This window comes from Taeniopygia guttata, chromosome 17 (assembly GCF_048771995.1).
Source record: "Taeniopygia guttata chromosome 17, bTaeGut7.mat, whole genome shotgun sequence".
Classification (NCBI taxonomy): Eukaryota; Metazoa; Chordata; class Aves; order Passeriformes; family Estrildidae; genus Taeniopygia; species Taeniopygia guttata.
In genome coordinates, this window is record NC_133042.1 from 3,582,505 (window position 1) to 3,598,870 (window position 16,366).

The following is a 16,366-nucleotide window of genomic DNA, read 5'->3' on the forward strand; positions in this document are numbered from 1 at the left end:
TATGAGACCAGCTGAGCACTCCCTGTGGTATGATAGTTGTGTAGGAGCTGTTTTAAAGGGTCTGTTTCCTTCTTCTTTCTGGGGTACCTGTTCCCTGTGCAAGGGGTGATGACCTCTGTGCTCAGCTTGGCTTTGTGTCACCCAGGCACAGGGAGGGACAGACACGCAGAGCTGTACACACTATATTGTACTTTCAGCCCCCATTTTGGGGGTCTCCCTGCTGTAAGGGCTGCAACAGGAGCTGCACTGCCTGCAGCCCACACAGGTTTGTGAGGCCCCTTCCTGCAGCCCCCCTCCCAGCCCCTGCCATCCCCCTCCTGCCTCCTCCTGTCCCTTTGAACTTGGAGAAATTTCCTCCTTGCGCGGCTCCCTCATTATATCGCAGCCATGCGGAGGACTACGAGCCTCCTTGTGTTCCCTCCCCGGGGAGGGGAACACGACCTGGATGAGATCACCGCTCTGTAATGATGCCAATTACAGATCATATATCAAAACAATTCCGACCCGCTCCTCTCCACGAGCGTGGTGGAGCACGGGAGAGCGAGCGGCGAGGAGGCTGCGGCGACTCTTAATGTGGAGAGGCGTTTTACCCTTGAGACGAGGTTACCTCCAGGGCCAGACAGGTTTTTGCAAGGAGAGAAACCCCAGTTCCTGGTTTGGGGGGGAACATCTCAGTGCTGGGTGCCTGCCAGCACCGGCTCCTGTCGCAGTGACTGTTGGCAGGTGTCAATCCCAGGGAGTGGTGGACTTGACCCCACGATGGGACCACACAGCATCATGGACGTGAGGGATGCATGGGGCAGGCCTCCCACAGGAGTGTGGCTCTCTCTGGAAAGGGATTTAGAGCTCAGAAAGGGCACAGTGGCCACTGGCTCTCATCCTCAGCAGATGGAGACATACCACACACTTTTTAGGCTCACCCAGCACCAACTTTTGGGATCGGATGTTGGGGTTTTCCTCTCGTCTTTGCACTTTTGAAAGCGCGATCAATGTCCTTTTGAAAAAGTGCCCACCATGCTCATGGACAGGAGGCAGTCATTCACTCTGTGGTGGTGTCAATAGGTCTCATCCAGTAGGTCCTTGGAGCCATTTCCAGGTGTCCTGGGAAAGCAAAACAAACCTCAAACATTCCCCATCTTTCCAGCCTAGGTCTGGCTGCTCCCACTGACTCCTCCAAGTGGAGAATGTGAGAAGGCAGAAGCAGGTGGGAAAAATAATAGCAACCAGTCATGGTCACTATGAATCCCACACACCTTCAGTAATTCCTCAGACACCTAATCTGCCCTTCCAGGCTGAGGCGTGTTGAGCCAAAGGTTCAGCTCTCCAAACCAGTGCAGAGATTAATTCCTCCCCCAACGCTGATTGGAGTGCAGAAATCCTAATGACATGTTTGCAGCAGCTGTGCCATTCAAGAGTGATTTTCCAGGGGGGAAATGGTAATGGTCCAACACACAAGGGCTTATGGTTGTGTCACCACAGGGCTCTGGGATATTGCTGCAGAGTATCACAGCATGTTTTAATAAAGAGAGGACAGGATTCCCACTGGGCATGACAGTTAATCAGAGAAAAAGCAGGTTTATGTGTGAACAAAGCCATCATTACCTTTCTGCATACTTCTTATTGACTGTGGGACTTGGGTGATAGCTGGTCCCCAATATCATTAGGCTTGATCACCCTTTGGAAGATTATTATTGGATGTTTGTAAATCTGACAGATCAAACAATAGGTTTCTGCCATGTCGTAGGTGAGATGAGTTCGACAGCCTCTCCCTAATCAGCCCCACTGCTTGAAAGAGCAGTTGAAATGGAAAAACCTTCACATTGTCTTGATGATCTGAAAGTGCAAAACCTGACCCCTTTCTTGGAGTTAATAGCCAGAGAAATACTTAGATTTGCAGCTTGTTCAAAAAGGCCCTGGAATACCTGCCACCCCCACGCTCTCCTGCTTACTACAGGGCTGTACTCAGCACTTCACGTGTGGCTAGGAGATATGTGATAGTTATGCTTGACTGCTAATTGCAATTTAGGAAAAACGAGCTGTAATCCTGTCCTTCAGCTGGAAGGATGCTGGAAGGGTCAGAAGCTGCCTGCTTTATCCTTTAGCTTTATCCCCTTTGTGTTTTGAGCAGGCACAGAGTGTACCACCTCCTGTCTGGATCACAGTCACGAGCCCATCCTCCTGCGCGTGAACGAGACCGTGCAAGACATCCAGCACTGGATGAACCCTCAGAGAGTGAAGGTCAGTGCCTGGCAACTGCATGAACCACATCCTTTACTGCATGTTTATGAGCAGTGAGTGGTCCGTGTTACCTGTGGAAAATGGGAATTTGGACCTTTAGGAAAGAATTCCTGATTTTTCTCGTGTCTGTTCCAGTAACATAGTGGCTTTCTCTCCAAGTGGTTTTCTCTCTATGTTTACCAAGTGAAAGTCAGTTCAAGGTAGAGGCCTCACATCAGTGGGGTTTGATCTGGAAATGGGATCCATGCCACAGGAAGATGTGATGGACAGCCAGAAAAAGGGCACTGGCCATACTTTATTTTCTTCCTCCTGTTCCATATTTTGCATTCTTTGGGTGGCAGGGCTGGATTTTTCTGTGCCGCTTCTGGATGACAAAAGAAGCTGATACAGAGGGATTTTCATTTCCCGACCCTTCAGGGCTGGCTGAGCGCTCCCCCCGCTCCTCTGCCCGCATGTGAGAGCTGCCTGCTCAGCACAGCCCCTTCCAGAGGTCACCACTTCTCCCTCCTGCCTGCTGCAAACGCAGAGCCAGCATTAGCTGCTCCCAGTTCCCCGTCCTGAGCGTCCTCCAGCACACACCAGTGGCAGTGTGCTCTGATGGGGATGTGCACACCCACCTGCAGTGCCTTGCACACACACACTCAGCCCTGCTGGCAGCAAACAGCTGCTGGGTGTCATGCCCACACTTGGATGTCAGTGGGAGACACACTCACCTAACTCTTCCTGGAAACCCTCACGTTCCTACAAACAAACCAGGTGTTTGTGGGTTTATGGTATTTCTGCAGGTGTGGAAGTCTAACTGGACACGTTTGAGCACGTGGTGGAAGACGGTGGCACATCAGGTGTCACCAGGGTGCAAGTTACTCATGGTGCTTGAGCAACACCTCTAGCTTTCACATACTTGGTCCTGGCTTTGCAGGAGTCTGTTTTACACACTTGAACTCCATTAAGGAGTAGAACAAGCAGCCAACACAGCCCCAGCATGTCCTGAGCAGCTCTGACAGTCTATTTACTTCTCTACATGCCTAAATGTACGCCCAGGGTTTGGGACTTTTGAAATCTGGCCTTGGCTGTGGGTAGCAAGTGGCTCCAGAACTCTCCACAACTTTGAACTTCACTGTTTCACACAGAGCAAGAGAATAAATCTGGGAAAGGAGTGGGAAACCTAAGTCCAGAGAATATGACAAGCTCATAATGTCCTTCCCAGCTTCCCATTTGCTCCAGACGCTGAGGTTCTGTGACTGTCTTAAGCCAAGGCTTTGCCAAGTCTCTGGCATGAAACATAAAGAAAACCCCTATCTCTCTATGAGGGGCAATTTCTCACCGGCCCTTTCCTGAGTGCCAGACTTTAAAGTGGTTTGTAATTCATGGGGAAATAAAGTGACAGCTTCCCTCCTGTTCTCTCTGCACTCCTTCACTTATTGATGCGGGTACGTGGAGGGAGCTGTAACGAGTTTTATACCTGCAGGTCTCTGGAGGGCTCATTAGGCAGCAGGGAAAACACAGAGTAGTAAAGGGGGAGACAAGGGGAGTGAGGGATGGAGGAGAAACCATGGTTTCCAAGAGCACAGCAGTAAATAAGCCCTTTTTTCCCCCTGATGGTGAAGATCTTGCAAGAGTTTTAGGCCCTGAGCAGATGCAAGTTCCACCCCACAAATGCTTTGTAACTAGAAGGTGAGATTTGGGCTGGAGAACTTGTGTTGGGAGGGACGACATGCGGGAAGGGACTGAAAAAAATCCATAATTAAAAATTTGGTAAAGCTGTAAAACATCCATCTTATCCAACTCTGCAGAAAATGGGATGTCACCCATGGGGAGCAGTGCCTCCTGGGGAGCCACCAGGAGAAACGCTGCTCTGGTGGGTGTGGGGACATCCTGGAGAGATGGGACTGGGATGCCTTGGGGGAAGGTCCCCATGGCAATGTGTTATATATCATTAATAACCCGTGTCTCTGTTTATGGCCAGTGACAGCTCTGCTGTTGTGCCACATGAGCACAGGGAGCAGCTGGCTGCATTTACACGGCGAGTCTTTGTGCATCTCGGAGCACTTGAATGACGCAAAGGAAACACTTTTTGCTGCTTTAATTTCAGGCACAAGTGAAGTACAAATGAGGGCAGGATGGGAGGAAGATAAAGGCAGGACTGATGTGTGGTGCTTACCTTTGAGGGGACGGGGACAGAGAAAACACAGGGAAATCTGACAAGAAAAAATAAATAATTTGTCTGTAGCAGCTCAAGCAACATCTGTTATGGAAGCAAAATGGAAAGAAGGAACTATCCCTTCTCTGAGGGCTGTTTAGAGGAGAGCTGTGCAAATCATTTGATTTTTCGGTTCACTCAAAGTTCTCTTAAAATGAAAAAAAAAAATCCCTAATCAAAGGGACCCTTTTGTTATTGTGATTTTTGGTGAACCAAAAAATTGGAAGAAAAAACATGTTGGTTTGAACATAACGTAGTATTTCATTTCCAAGGAGATTTTGTAAACTTTTTGTTTAGTGAAAACGAAAGAAAAAACAAAAACATAGCAAAGTCTTAGAAATTAAATGTCCTCTCAAACAATAAACAACAACAGATATTTCATTTCACAAAATGTCTAAATATTTCTGTGTTTTTCAGAATTGGTTTAGGTTGACTTGCTTTGTTGGGTCTGAAACAGTTTGCTGAAATCAGTACAAGCTGGCAGTGTCTTTCAAATCAGTATTTTCAGCAAGGAAAAAAAAAAATCACCTGAAATCTTCTGTGCCTCTGTTCTGCTGTGGGATGTGCTCAGAGCAGCCAGTGCTGTCCCCACGATTTTCCCTTCACTGTGTGTGGCACACAGAGCTGCTGAAGACACCGATGGATAGAGCTGCCAAGAATGACTGTGCAGGCAGTGGGGAGAAAAAAGGGAAATATCTCCAAGAGACAGCTTGACAGCTCTTTCCCATTGACTGCAGAGAAACAGAGCAGACACCTCATTTCTTAGGTTGTCTGAACTTGGGTTCTTGCCTTAGTGCTGAGTAGGGACAGGCTAAGTAGTGTGCAGGCATGTGCATGCCTGGGAGAGCCTTCAAAGGGTCTGCACGTCCCAGCTCTGCTGGGCTGAGCGTGACCATGGCCCCTCTTCCCATGCAGACTGCAAGCCCTGGGATTAAAAATGTCCAGAATTCATTAGTGGGAATGCTCCTTAAACACTCCCATAATCACTTAAGCTTTGCACTTTTCCTCCTTCCTTCCCCTCTCAGTTTTTTTGTTTGGTTGGTTGGTTTGTTTGGAGGGGCTTTTTTTGTTTTGTTGAGTTTTTTTGTTTGTTTGGTTGGTTGGTTGATTGGTTTAGTTTTGATTTTTTTTTTTTTTTTTTTTTTTTGGAGAGGAGTGGGTTTTGGTGGGTTTTTTTTGTTTTGCTTTTTGGTTTTGGAGTTTCCGGCTCATTTTGCAGCAGGGAAACTGAGTCATGAACAGTGATGCGACCTTCTGTGGTGCAGCAGCTCCACTCCTGGGAAGGCAGGAGATCCCGTTCCATCTGTAGCTACAGGAGGAGGCAGCCCCCAAAATCCTCTTTCCTGGCAGCAGTGGCTGATCCCCTCACTCATAAAGCCCAGGGTTAATTGTCCTGTGAGTGAGTTAGCTGAGAGCAGGAGATGCCAGTCCCAGGGCTCCAGCCTGGGGGGACACTTGACCCATCTAAGGTGGAGGAAAGCTCTCCACCCGCCTCTCTGGGGGAAACCTGATCCCCTCTGCAGCCACAAAGGGTTGACATCATTGTGTTAGTCCCACCAGGGGAGAGAAACACTGGCACTGGAGGCACTGGCTCTTCCTTCACAAGGAGAAAATGACAGCTTGATTTGCTTTTTGGCTCTTTGTCACCTACTGTGGGAGCACAGCAGAATCCCAACCTCTCACCACATTTGTGGCAGGGTGGCATTCTGGGCTGGGGACAGGACCCGAGCCAGCACACCTGGCTTCACAGCTGTGCTGCAGGAGGGGAGCTGGGGCTGGGAGGGCAGCAGATGTCACCTCAGGGGCCTGGAGCACAGAGCAGCACAGGGAAGGGACAGGGCTCCAGGGGCAGTGGCCAGATGGGCTTTATTCCCCAGGCACCACCTGGCATGTGGTGGATGTGGAGCTTCCATACACCATTCCATCCTTTGTTGGCATTCTGAGTCTACCTATCTGTGCACGCCAGCTCCATCAGATCATCCTCATGTACCACCTTTGCCCATCCTTGCTTGCTTTCTATACATTTGTTTATTTCAGGTGCCCCAGGCAGCACCCTGCAGCACCTGTATGCCTGTTTGAATTGCAGGAGGAAGAAACAATGCCCAGCAATCCAAATCATTCCCAATTTGTTGGTTTTCTAGCCCAGGCTCTCCCTCTACTCACATCCTCTCTCCCAGTGCACACACCACAGCAGGGTACAATCAGGCTGGGGGTAGGAATTGAGGGCTTGGAAAACCAGAAAGAGGAGTCAGGACTATAGCCTAGAGCCCTTGCCTCTGCTTCCAGCTCCAGGAATGTCATCAGGATTGAATTCAGCTCTAGTGGTCTCTGCTAGCAAAGGATGATCCAAGGGGAGGACAAAGTAACTGGTAGGAAGCTGTAGGCAGGTGCCACTCCAGAGGAATGGGAATTTCCAACTGACCCCGTGATTAACCTGGCTCCTGGCTTTCCTGTGCTGTGGAGAGCATGGGCTCATTCCCATTCCCTGGAGGATGCTCAGCCCAAGGCTGTGTTTGGGATTGAGGATGGCCTTGAGTTCTCACTCACAGAGAACTGTCTCAGAGACTTCACCTCCCATCCATTCCTTTAAGGGAGGTGCTGGTGTTTTAATTCTTGAAGGGTAAGGAAAACAGTCAGTGCTTCCTCTGCGAGGGATTGCTCTCATGTGGAAAGCTCCTTTCTGAAGAGCCTGGTTCAGGGCTATTTGGTTTCTTTTGTTCACTCTGCATGCTCACACACTCACACAGAGCATGAGGTTTTGTAAATATTGATGCTTCTAACCAGGGGAATGTGAGGTGCTCTTTGGAAGTGCACTTCTTCCACTTATTGTCTGCTGGCCTTGGGTACAGGAGACAGACTCCTGAGTTTTTCCACTTTGTTCTAATTCTTGGGTTCAAATGCTCTTGAACTGCTTCCTTTACTCTCCCCGCTCCCACTCTGTTGATTGGCCTTGTTTATTTTCAAACCTAGAAAAGTTTCCTTTCTTTCCCCTCTGAAGTGCAATAAGCAGAAGGGGGTGGGGGGAGAAAAAACCCTCAATATTTGTGGCAGGCAACAGCCTGGAAATCTCCAGCTGTCTGTCAGGAGCGCCGGGGGAATGTGTGACACTGCAGGCCCCGCACCTTGCACGATCCCTCCCTCCTCCCAGGGGATAAACAACATCCTCCCCTCCCCAGCCACTTCTCTGCTCACACAGACAGGCCCTGTTGCGAGGCAGGTGGGGCAAGCTGGGCTTGACTAATAGTGGAAAATCCAAGAGCATCGGAAAGATAAACAGCCCGAGTCAGATAGTATAAAAGTCCTTTTTTCTAGCACACGCCAGGTAAGCCTCAAATGACAGAAACTGTAAAAACAGGCTGAGGTTCCCCTGCAGATGGAAGAAATTAGCCCTGAGATGAACAGGGGAAGGGATGGCTTGTGTGATGGGTCTTCCCAAATGTTAATCCCTTCCTTCCCCAGGCCTCCATCCAACCCCAATCCCACACTTTGGGTGAGTGCCTGTGTGCTCATCTTGCTCAGCTGGACGCTGTAGGGCTTCATCCATGGGCAACAACCCCAAAGGAACATTGTGCCTAATGTCCTGCTGGATGGATGGGAGTCCTATCTCCAGGACACCCATGGCGTGGAGCCACCATCTCTACTGAACAGCCGAAGTTTTCATCCACTCTTTAAACCTAGGTGCCCCTGTAAATGTCATTATCTAGGAGGCTGGTCGTCATTGGTGCCCAAAACTAAGTGTGCAACATTTTTCTCTTCACAGAGTTGGTAGAGAAATTATTATACAGCTCATAAAATATAGCCAAGGGTGCTGTCCTGTCTGGGGGTTATTCTGAAGGTGTGTGGTGGGAGGTGCTTTCATTTAAGATGGTGCTAAAATGTGTCTGAAAATCCATCTTTAGCTGCTTCCACCTTCAAGAATCAAAGGTGCGATGGACAGTGAAAGAAAGCAATTCTTGGCAGCACCAAAGAAATCCCTAAATTAATTTCTAGAATGCCTCCCCCCTACCCAAGAGCAAAAGTGGACCTGTGCCTTTGCCTTTCCCTGCCACGTTCCCCCACCATGAGTGAAATATTGGGCATGACATTTTAGGAGAACCTCAAATATTATTTTAATCTCAAATGCTCTGTTATTGCAAGTGTCAAGTCCAACACTTCTTGTAAATACCTGGAGGACAGCCAGGTCCTGAGAACACAAGAGGTGTTAGGAACTGAACTTCATTGGTTAAGTACTGGAGAGCCATAGGAGCCAGCACACTGACTTTCTGTACACTGATTTCTTTGTCTTAACCTGTTGCTTTTTTTTTTATTTCTTCTCTCCAGAGTGTTGTCTGCACAGCAGGACTCAAGTGGTACCCTCACCCTTCCCTGATTCATTGTGTTAAAGGCTGTGAGGTGAGTTTGGCTTTAGCTCAGGTGGTCCATGGTGATTCTCCTAAATCTTACAGAAACAATCACTTCAGGCATGTGGGCTGTAAATTCTGGTTTTCAAGTGGGGAAAGCAGGATTTTTCCCTGACCACCCTATCACACAGACTGATTGCCTGCATCGGTCCTGACACTCAGTGGGGAAATTGGTGTTTTTCCCAGAGATGATGGTTGGTGACTGTCACAGGAGTTAAATGATCAAGCAGCTCAAAAACACTGGTTGACCAAAAGAATTTCCCAGAATCTGTGAGTTTCTGGGAAGTTGTAAAAGCCTTCTCTTGTTTTTCCTTGATCTTGACTTATTTGAGGGACAATTCTTTCCAAGGCCAGCCAAGCTTCGGGCACTGGTGTGGGCAGAGAAAGTTTAGGAAATCCAGAGATGATACCACTGGGTGGACAGCACAGCTGGGTATGGAGCAAATCACACCTCCCTCCACTGGCCACCTCTGTCTAAACCAGAAAAGAATAATCAGAAACATGCAGTTATATTTCAGCTGTGATAGACTTTTAGAGTCTTGCAAGTTACTTGAGAAAAAGTAATTATTTTGAAGGATGTTGTTTCTGCCAGCAGCAATTTTTGAAATGTCTGAGAAGACTGAAGATGCTTCTGTGGTTAAACAGGGCTGGAGCACCTCTGTGTGTGTGATGGCACTCATGTGGTTTCCATCATGCCAGCCCTTGAGGAAGGAGTCACAGGAAGGAGTCAATCCTCTGGAAGGTTGGGAAGCTCCATATCCATTTTGGGAATGAGCTGGCTCACAGGGAGAGGCAGAGATGGCGATGGACAGTGGCAGAGCTGTGTCTTCCCTCCACGTGTCCTGACTTTCTGCCACACTGACCCAGCTTTCAGCACCTAGTAACCCAAGCACTCTGAAGTTATTTGCCCAAAGTTTCAGAACATGGGACTGAATTCCTGAATAAGACACAAAGCTCCAGACCACACTGCTGTGGGATGTGATTTGTCTTGAAGTGAAAGACAGGTTTCCTTCGTGTACAAATGTTGGGCCCAAGAGGGTAATAACTCTCCAACAATGTAATAGTTTCTGTCTAGCTGTTCCCTAAATGAAAAGCATTCTGCTGTCAGTGCTCTGAATGTCATAAGCTGTCTCACACATCGCATTCATGCAGGCTGGCTGGGTGCCCCCATTCTCCAAAGAGAGCTGAAATAACATCCAGCCACCATTAAAAAATGCCATTCAGGTGCTGATGCACCGCTGGATATCCATCCTCCTGCTGTTTAAGGATAGTTGTTACTGAGACAAACTTTGCAGTGATGTAATAATTTACCAGAAGCCATTATTACTGACATGCTTCTTCTCAGCATTTTCTTCCTTTCCATCACTGCTAATTGCCAGAGCCCTCTGCATCAAGAGGAACTTTCTTCTTTTCAACATTCATTCAGCAGTGTCACTGCATCCTAATCCATCATCTGGGAAGGCTTTGCCCAGACAATTGATAATGGCCTCTAGCATCATTTTCAGAGTGTGATGCTTCCAGGATCCACGGATGGGCCAGAGCTTGGCATTAAGATTTCAGAAGAAATGCCATCTTCACCAAGCCTTTTTTTTTTTTTTTTTTTTTTTTTCCCCATGACTATGGAAACAGAGACTAATAAGCCAGTAGGTCAATAATGCTGGGCCATTAAGCTGATACAACCCCTAATGTAGGAACATCCTTAGCATTAGGGAGGCTTCCCCGAGCGGGAGGCTGTAAGTGGGGCATTATTTGGCTCCTGGTGATCGTAGTGGGAACCCCTGCAGCTGCTGCAATGTGATTTTTTGTCGCTCCCTAGTGGCAGGAACAGAGGCTTATGAGTCAGCCGCGTCCTTGTCTGCACCTAACTTGGGTGTTTCAGTAGCAAACAAGTCCCTCTGGACTTCATGTGTCGTCCTCCAAAAATATCAGAGCACTACGACGTGCATGAAGAGCAGCAGAGAGCTCACCCTCCAAGCAAGGATTTTGGTCCCAAATCAGAATAGATGCTTTTTGTCCCATTCTTCTCCTCCTCCAAAGGACTGGCTTGTCTGCCCTGTGCCAGAGAAAATTCTTCCACCAGTTTCTTTATGGATTTTCCAGCATTCATAGGTGTAGGGTACAGGCATAGGGATGGAAATTTAAAGTCAAGATTTCCCATCAAGCAGGCACAGCCAGGCAACACAAGAGAAACATGGAGAAGCCTGCAGAATTTCCTGTGAGGTTGAGCAAAGTTCACAGTTTTAAATATGACTATGTTTGCCTCAAAATATCTCTTCATCTATTTATAAATCATTCCCTTTTAACTCTTGGAATATTAATTAAATTGGAAGGGGGCTTTCAAGTCAAAGGCTTTGCCTGTATAAATAAATCAATATCTATGGAAATCAGTGGAGTTAAGACAGTTTAGAGGGACAGGAGACTCACACTGTAACTCTGATTTCCTTGTCAATATTTGCAGTATCTGCACGTAATTAAACAAGTGACACTCAATGAGTCTGTCCCCTCCTGGTAGTCCTGCTGTGGTCTGAGATATTGTCATCATTGCCTGGGTTTCCTCTACCTGATAGAAATATTTAAATTTGTAGCACATCATCAGTAAAAGTGTGCATTTCCCCGCTCAAATGAGTTCATTTCAGTTCTGATGAGTGTGGCCATGGCGAGCTCTGGGGAGAGCACGGTGAGCTTTCATGGCTGCTTCTTCAGGTATCCATCATCTGAGACCCTCTGGGTCTGCAATTGATGCAAAATCCTCCCAGGAAACCTCCCCAAGACATCCTGCCTGCTCTGCAAGGAGGTCTTCTTGCAGGTGTGTTTTTCTCAGTGAAAATAAGTGATTTTTTCAATGAGCAGATAAAGTGGGAATGGTCTCATGAGCCTGTGCATGGAGAATTACAGACTGTGCTCTCTGCTGATCATTCATTTTTCTGAGCTTTCATTGCTGCCTGGGATTCTCACACCCAGTATGGACCTTTTTTACTGTTGGGTACAGCTTAGACTTCCAGGGAAGTCTAAACTTCTGTACTTGCAAACCAAGAGGGCTCCAATGCGTAATGAAAGACTTCAGAAGGCCTTTCCTTCAGAATTGTGGTTATTATTCAGGCCCTGTGTAGCACATGGACTAGTGATCACATTGCCCAGCCTAATGACCACATTTTCTTTTTCAAGATCATTTATGAATTTTACTTAACAGCTCTCCACAATGTCCCTCTGAATAATTGCCATTATCCCAGCTCTGAGCTGTGGGGTGGAGGAAGATCACGTGCCATGGCCAAAGTCCCATGCAGTCACTGCTGTTCAGAAAACAGGAGAACATGGTCCCTGTGCTGAGCTCAGACCTCTTCCATTCCTCCTGGTGATTTGTTTCATGCCCTCGTTGCTGACATGTGTTGTGAAGTCAGAACTGTGACAAAAAGCTCAGCTATTAAAAGCAAGCCCATTTTGCTGCAATACATAACCTTCTTCTTATCCCACACAGTTTAGGAAGGTTAGCTTAAAATTATCAAAGGTGCCACAATTTTAGATGCCTGGATGCTGTCTCTGGGCCTAGTCAAATTAATATTCCTGAAGCATCCTCTTATGTGGGATGTGAAGAGGCAACAAGGGCTCATTTCCCTCCCATCTACTGTCCTTTTTTTTTCTGTCTGTTTTGAAGGGAAAGGGGAATAATTATCTCTTGCTTTTCAGGGCAGCTGGTATGTTACAAACTATATGGTTCCTTCAATTTTTTGTGGTTTTCTTCTGAAATATTGTTACAGGTTTCAAGATTATAGAATCATAGGATGGTTTGGGTTAGAAGGGGCCCTAAGGTCATCCACTTCCAATCCCCTGCCATGGCAGGGACACTTTCCACTGTCCCAAGGTGCTCCAAGCCCCAGTGTCCAACCTGGCCTTGGGCACTTGCAGGGATCCGGGGGCATCCTCAGCTTCTGTGTGCCAGGGTCCCACCCATCACATGGAGGGATTTCTTCTGGACATCTAACCTAAATTTCCATTCTTTCAATGTGAAGCCATTTCCTCTTGTCCTGTCACCGCAGTTCCTGATGAACAGTCCCCCTGCAGCCCCTGCAAACTCTGGAAGGTGCTGTGAGGTCCTACACAACCTTCTCTTCTCCAACCACGATTTTCTCAACTTGTGGTGAGAAAGGAAAGGGCTCATTTTATCCATGTGCCCACTCTCAGCCTTTTCCTGGTTTTTCCTTTTTCAGCCTTTCATGGGGGACAACTACTGTGACTCCATCAACAACAGAGCCTTCTGCAACTATGATGGTGGGGACTGCTGTGCCTCAACAGTCAAGACCAAAAAGGTAGGGATGCCCCTTCCTCTTTTCCTTGTTGAATGCTGCTTGGTGCCTGGAAAAAATATTTTTCCTCCAAAAAGGAAGGTCCTCAGAAGGACCTTCAGGCATCAACTCACCATAGGCACTGAGTTCTTGCTGGCTCATTTATCATCCATCCTCCAAGGGTAAGCGAAAGGTTAGAAGTCACTAGGAAAATAGGAGAGAGCACAAGGAAAGCATCGTTGTGGATCTGCTCTTTGATCCATGTGTATCCACATGTGCCTGGCTTGCTGCTGACTGTCCCATCCTAGAGTGGGACACAGAAGAATGTGGAGCAGGGCAGCAGGGCTGGGTGGAGATGTCAAATATTTTTTGCACAGAGACCACATAGAACAGAGCCTTGCAAAAAAGAGAGAAGCTAGTGACACAGATCTATAAAAGCATTATTTAAGGTAAGGATGATGCTTAGGAAAGTAAAATCCACTGGTTTTTATCACTCAGCAATGAGGGGGTGAAGTGGTAATTTCCTGGAAGCAGGATCCAAACAGACAAAAAGAACATCCTTATTGGCACAGTGTGTGTTTGAGTAATAGAATGCGTTGCCACAGAGTATTATTAAGAACAAAAATATATTTGAAGTCAAAAAAAGAACAGGCCTATTTGTGGAGCTTTGCTGCATCAGTGGCTTTTAGACACTGTGATCTGGATGCAGTTTCTGGCTGAGGAATATTTGAACCCTTGGCTGTTTGAGCCTGGGAAGATTCCCTCCACACACATCCCTCCTTTTTCTGCTTCTTTAACACACATTTCTGAGCACTGTTAGAGACAGTGACTGGGGTGATAGCGCTTGTGGCTTGGAGCAGTACAACATTTTATAGATTTCTAACCAGCAGGGGTTTGGAACTAGGTTCCTCCCCAAAAATAAAGCAAATTTTAGCTTCTGGCAGGTGAATATTTTACCTTATCTTCCAGATTTGTGTGTAGAACAGAATGAAAAATCCAGTTGCATTGAGTATCTGATACATATTAATAAATAACAAAACCTGAGGGAGCTTGGGCTCTACATATGACACCATCCACGTTACCCAGCTGAGGAAGGAGATCCTCTCTGCAGAGGAGCCAGCTTTGTCTAGACACTTCTTTTCCTTGGTTCAGCATTGTGGGCTGTCTCTGGTCCATTTGGGAACAATGGGGGAGATGGACATGCCCTGGCAAGTGGAAGGAGTTAATTTCTCCTCTGGAGAAAATGCCGGGGAAGAGGTTGTTTCCCTAGCTGTGCTCTTTTTGGACAAACATTCCCTTCTATTGTGGTGTTTCTTTTGAAAAAAAAGTCCTGGGAGCCACATGCAGGGAAGCCTAGGCAGGGGTGCTCCTCTGTTTCCCACTGGTGAAGTAAGGCATGGAGACCCCAAAAGGGGCTCCCTGGTGAAACAACCACTGAAGAGATGAGTGGGATGACAGACCGTGGCTCATCAGTTGTCTCCAAGAGGAGATTCCTGTCTCTGGCTGATTTTCCACCTCCTTGGGAGGAGCAGCCCAACAGCAGCACAGCTTGCTCGCTGACCTCCCACCAGCCGGGAGGGCAGAGCTGGAAGTGCCCGGTAGCTCAGCATGGTGTAGGTCTTCTCCTCCCAAAACAGTCTGCCTGGGAAACTTTATCTCACTGCCTGCAGGCTGGAGAGCAGGCGATGAAAAATCCCAAACAGTGTCAGAAGAACAAAAGCGAGGTGCCTGGGAGGGGACCGACCCAAACCAGCCCCATCAAGACAGGAGCTAAGGGCACAACTGAAACACAAGGGATGTGAGAGCTGAATTGAGGGGGTGGGGAGGGACAGGATCAAGGTTTGGGAGCAGAATTTATTGCTGGGCAGGGAGTTGAGACCAAGTGGGATCTGCACAGAGCTGCGAATGCTTACCAGCCAGGCAACTCATGCTCAAAATATCTGCTGCTTCCCTGCCACCCAGAAACCAAGTGACCTCCCAAGGAGGGGAAGCACTTTGTAGCCCAGTGGGTTGTTATTTTCTCTGCTAAAACTGCTTGATGCAAAGGGCAAATGGTCAGAGATGGGCAGCTGGTCACACATCTGATGGCTTTTCTCCATGGAAGAGGAGGTTTTGTAGCTTTTTGGAGATAAATCTGCTTTCACAGACTTCCCTGGGAGCTGGATCATTGTGACTGGGAAATTAGACTTGCCCCAGCTGGCAGTTTAGAAACCCCCATCCTGGAGATCACACAGGTGGAGGGCTGAGCCATGGAGCCCATCACATAGCTGGCATGAATTCAGCTTCCAAAGTCTCCTCTCTCCCAAAACACCAACAACATCCCCGGAGCTGAATGAGACGTCTGGGAGAAGTGAGGAAAACCACCTTCTCCTTGGATCTTCCACACTAAAAGCAAGATGCTAAGTCCCAGTTTATTACATTTATAGGGTAAAAGGGGGAATAATAACCCAGCCAGGGGGGCTGTGGGGTCAGAGTCAAGGAGGCAGCAGGAGAAACTCGCTCCTGCAAAGCGGCTGCCGACACCTGCGGCAGCAGCCGTGGGGCCGTGGGGCTTGGCTCTCCCAGTTATTTTCCCATCTGAGGCCTTTGACTGAGACCAGATTTCAGGCCAGGCTGTTCAAATACAGCCCTCCCTTTGAAGAGGTTTATGAGTGGAGCATTACAGGAGATATTCCAAAGGGAAAAACAATGAAAGGTGAGAGAAAAAGGAGCTGAATAAAAATACTCCGCATACCAAATCCTTCCAGCACAGTTTGCCACCTACTTAAAAAGGCACAGTTTTAAAATACACATTGGGTGTAAAAGCCAAAAACCTGGAGGAGACATAGGGAGGGGCGAGTCCAGCTCTGTTAATTCCAATACCAGATGAGGATGTATTTTCATACGGTTGTAGAGAGAGTGAGACATATGAAAGAGACTGCTTTGCTCCTTTTCTTTCAGGGTTACATACTATGTGGCAGACGTGTCAGTCTTTTAAAGCCCCTGCAAGTTTGCCCATAAATGTCCAACATTTATGCAACACCTGTTTTTCTCCCAAAATGTCACAGGACATTTTAAAAGCTTTAGATTTATCATCTTTTCCCCACAGCAGCCATTGCTGAGGTGACACATGGTTCACATTTAAGAGAACATAGCAACTCCACACATTATTTTGGGAAAGGGCTGAAGATTAACATTGCACCATGTGAAGATTCAGGAGTTAACAGTCGAGTAAGAGCTGGCTTCAGATCTTTAGTGTCCACAAACTG

The 16,366-nt window shown here is 47.6% G+C and overlaps 1 protein-coding gene across 1 annotated transcript in view; it reads left to right on the forward strand.

Moving 5' to 3' along the window:
• The window catches only part of PAPPA (pappalysin 1), a 180,837-nt gene that overhangs the window by 150,416 nt on the left and 14,055 nt on the right, over positions 1-16,366 (forward strand). Inside the window, exons 19-21 of the mRNA XM_030286607.4 lie at positions 2,129-2,238; positions 8,759-8,830; positions 13,044-13,142. Of these exons, the coding sequence (XP_030142467.4) occupies positions 2,129-2,238; positions 8,759-8,830; positions 13,044-13,142 (281 nt within the window). The remainder of the gene's footprint in view (positions 1-2,128; positions 2,239-8,758; positions 8,831-13,043; positions 13,143-16,366) is intronic.